Source organism: Lepisma saccharinum, chromosome 18 (assembly GCF_977018435.1).
Source record: "Lepisma saccharinum chromosome 18, izLepSacc3.1, whole genome shotgun sequence".
NCBI classification, from domain to species: Eukaryota; Metazoa; Arthropoda; class Insecta; order Zygentoma; family Lepismatidae; genus Lepisma; species Lepisma saccharinum.
Genome location: NC_139246.1, coordinates 54,789,798 through 54,792,549, shown reverse-complemented (window position 1 = coordinate 54,792,549; position 2,752 = coordinate 54,789,798). Strand labels below are relative to the sequence as shown.

General features: G+C 34.8%; 1 protein-coding gene across 1 annotated transcript; it reads right to left on the bottom strand.

Annotated features, from left to right (window-relative positions):
- Positions 1 to 676: 676 nt before the first annotated feature.
- Positions 677 to 1,649, bottom strand: LOC146002578 (cuticle protein 19-like). Its single transcript, XM_083140519.1, has 3 exons — positions 1,605 to 1,649; positions 1,178 to 1,249; positions 677 to 990 (listed from the first exon to the last, which is right to left on the bottom strand). The coding sequence occupies exons 1-3, from the start codon at positions 1,617 to 1,619 to the stop codon at positions 733 to 735; spliced, it is 345 nt and encodes a 114-aa protein (XP_082996645.1). The 5' UTR covers positions 1,620 to 1,649; the 3' UTR covers positions 677 to 732.
- Between the last annotated feature and the right edge of the window lie 1,103 nt (positions 1,650 to 2,752).

The following is a 2,752-nucleotide window of genomic DNA, read 5'->3' as shown; positions in this document are numbered from 1 at the left end:
GTAGTCATAATGTTTAAGTTGTGTAGCCTCTCACATGAATTTTATTTTTCGGTTTTTGAAACTGTGAGCCATTTATAGATTGGATTAAATGGTAGAATATTATAAAACATAACCTGGTTTCTGCATTTTTACACTATTTTCTTCAATCTAACGTATTATTTACTTTGGTTATTCAGTTTCCATGTTAACTAAGTTTATTTATTTATTTGTAACTTGAAATGAAAAATGCCAATTTCTAGGAGTGTCAACGGAACGGTCAACGACGCCAATTTGCATGTTGTACTTGAAACTAGACGAATGTTTAATCGACATTTGCAATGTTCTGCACATGGAAGTGTGGAAGTCATGATTATTTCGTCCAACTATATTGTTATTCTGCTCATTGTTTAATAACTACATATTTAATGTCAGAAAGTCACAAGTACTTTAATTCCAAGAGAAAATAATTCCTTCCAGGATTATGCGTTTTTAATTCGACTTAATATCTAGACTCAACATTCTTACCTGAACGACCACATACGATGTGTGGTTGCTTGTAAAAGATTTCAGCCAAGTGGAGAAATTACTCACCCTTTAGAACAATGCAATATAATCACAACCAGGGAAAGTTTAATGTTGTTTAAAATATATTCAAAGAGCCGCATACTTCAAAAACAAGGAAAGTCTGAGATGTCACTTTAATCAAAATTTATTAAAAATGGACAATGGAAATAAATATACATAATTTGGTGTTCATCCACGGAAACCGATAGCAGAATGACCGACACCAAAATGAGGTTGGACGTGGAGGTTGTGTCCGTGTTTCTTGACGACTGCGTTGAATCCATTGTGATCGTCAGCCACGTAGTCCACAGTTCTAACACTTCCGTCTGGTTCTACAAGACTGTACTGTCCCTTCACAACAGGCCCATCACGTACTTCATACTGGCTCTTCTGGTCGCCTGTGTGGTGGTCGCTCACAGCATACTTGAACTCGTATTTGGGATATGCCTGCACAAGAAATATACATATTTATTTCTGTTTCGTTCTTGGCTATGAACGAACACTTATCAATCTTTACTAGTTATGCTGGTGCATTTATGCCTTCATTCCATTTAGATTAAACATATGAATACAGGAGAGAGAACGTATCTATAACTTGACAATTATTCTACATGGAAATAAAGGATTTACTTACAAAATAGTCCACATGATGAATGGGCGGAATTGCAAGAACTAGAGCTGAGAAAGCCAGAACTCCAACAAGGACCTGCAACAAAGATAAATCGAATTAACTGGGATCAAGAATAAATTAACATACAAAATTATTGTTTATGAGCATGTGAGTTAATTCCGGTTCTTGGTGTAAGATTTATTGCATGTTCTGTTACCTCAAGATATCTGTATTCACAAGGCGTTAAAGAAATGGGTGGCATTTTGTCGTTTCCTCTCACGATTTATAATTTGTTCATTCATTTCACCCACGTCGACCCTAAAAATGTAAACTTTTTATTCCAGGGATGTTAAATATAATTTGTGAGCAAATTAAACCAGAGTTTCTATCAGTTTCATCTAACATGAAACTTTGAACATATTTGAAATTAATGGTTATACCATAAACTTACCACGAAAGAATTCATTTCTGTTTGGATACGAATGGATTACACTTCACAACTGATAACACAAGTGTAATAGAGTCCTTTATATACGACAGAGAAGTGAAACGCTCGAAACTTCACTTTCTTTAAATCCTTTATAGCGATACATTTCCTTCCTTTGTTCATTGGATGTGAAATGCACAGAATGGTGAAACGAAAGGAACATATCTATCGGTTGCTTAATCAGTCGTGTACTAGATACACAGAGTGGACGTTATCTTTGAATGTTTGAGGTTGAAATAGCATAAATAAAAGCTTAGAAGTAGACTAAAGGTGCATATGCGTATATAGAGATTACTTCTTACCTCTTAACTAAAGGTATAATTTTCAGTATGTGCACTCTTCTGAACAAACTATCACACGTTGTGCAAAAGAGAACACTTTTACTTCTTCAAATCTCTACATTCAATCCACGTAAAATAATTTTCATGAACATTCTAAGTTATTTGGCTGCTTGCTTATTTACGTGACGTCTATTACTTTGCACCATGATATTTTAAAGCCCTAAAGGCATGTGGCATACCAATATTCAACTTGAGATACTGAGGAAAACCTCTGTAATAATGCCAACTGCTGAATATAAATCGTCGACTTTCAGACAACTAGTTCTCATTGATGAATACTGTTATTACCATCCCAAATCACAATCAAATATTCAAACACAAATTTTATTATTTTTAATTGGAAATATTTAAATATCTTTGATACGCCGTGTTGCCTTTGTTTCAATGGTGTATCAGACGTGATATTGAGAATAGTGTCAGGTGGAAAGACAGGTGTCTCAAGCTCTGACTGGACTTAGTACACAGAGAGAGAGAGAGGGAAGAAGGGATACGCCGAAGGAAAGATATAGAGAGGCAGACAGATGTTGGTCATTGTACAGAATATACATTCACAATATTCATAGTTTTAATGATATCCAAAGCAGTCGCTGGAAATATTGTTTGCTGGGAATATGTAAGTTCAAAGAATTTAATTTAGTGGCGGTTGGTGTTGTTAAAGTTCGTGATCTTCATTAGCACTTCTGCAATCCGATCCTCCCCAAAAACCTACAATTCTCATTAATTTTTAATTTTCAAACTAATGTTGAAGTGATGCCAGAAGTGTGTTTTAAT

What these genes read in the sequence shown, in the direction of transcription:
- LOC146002578 (XM_083140519.1), bottom strand. An exon ending in TTCATCATGTGGACTATTTT is followed by an intron (nt 991 to 1,177) that starts GTAAGTAAATCC and finishes TTTCTTGTGCAG; the next exon opens with GCATATCCCAAATACGAGTT.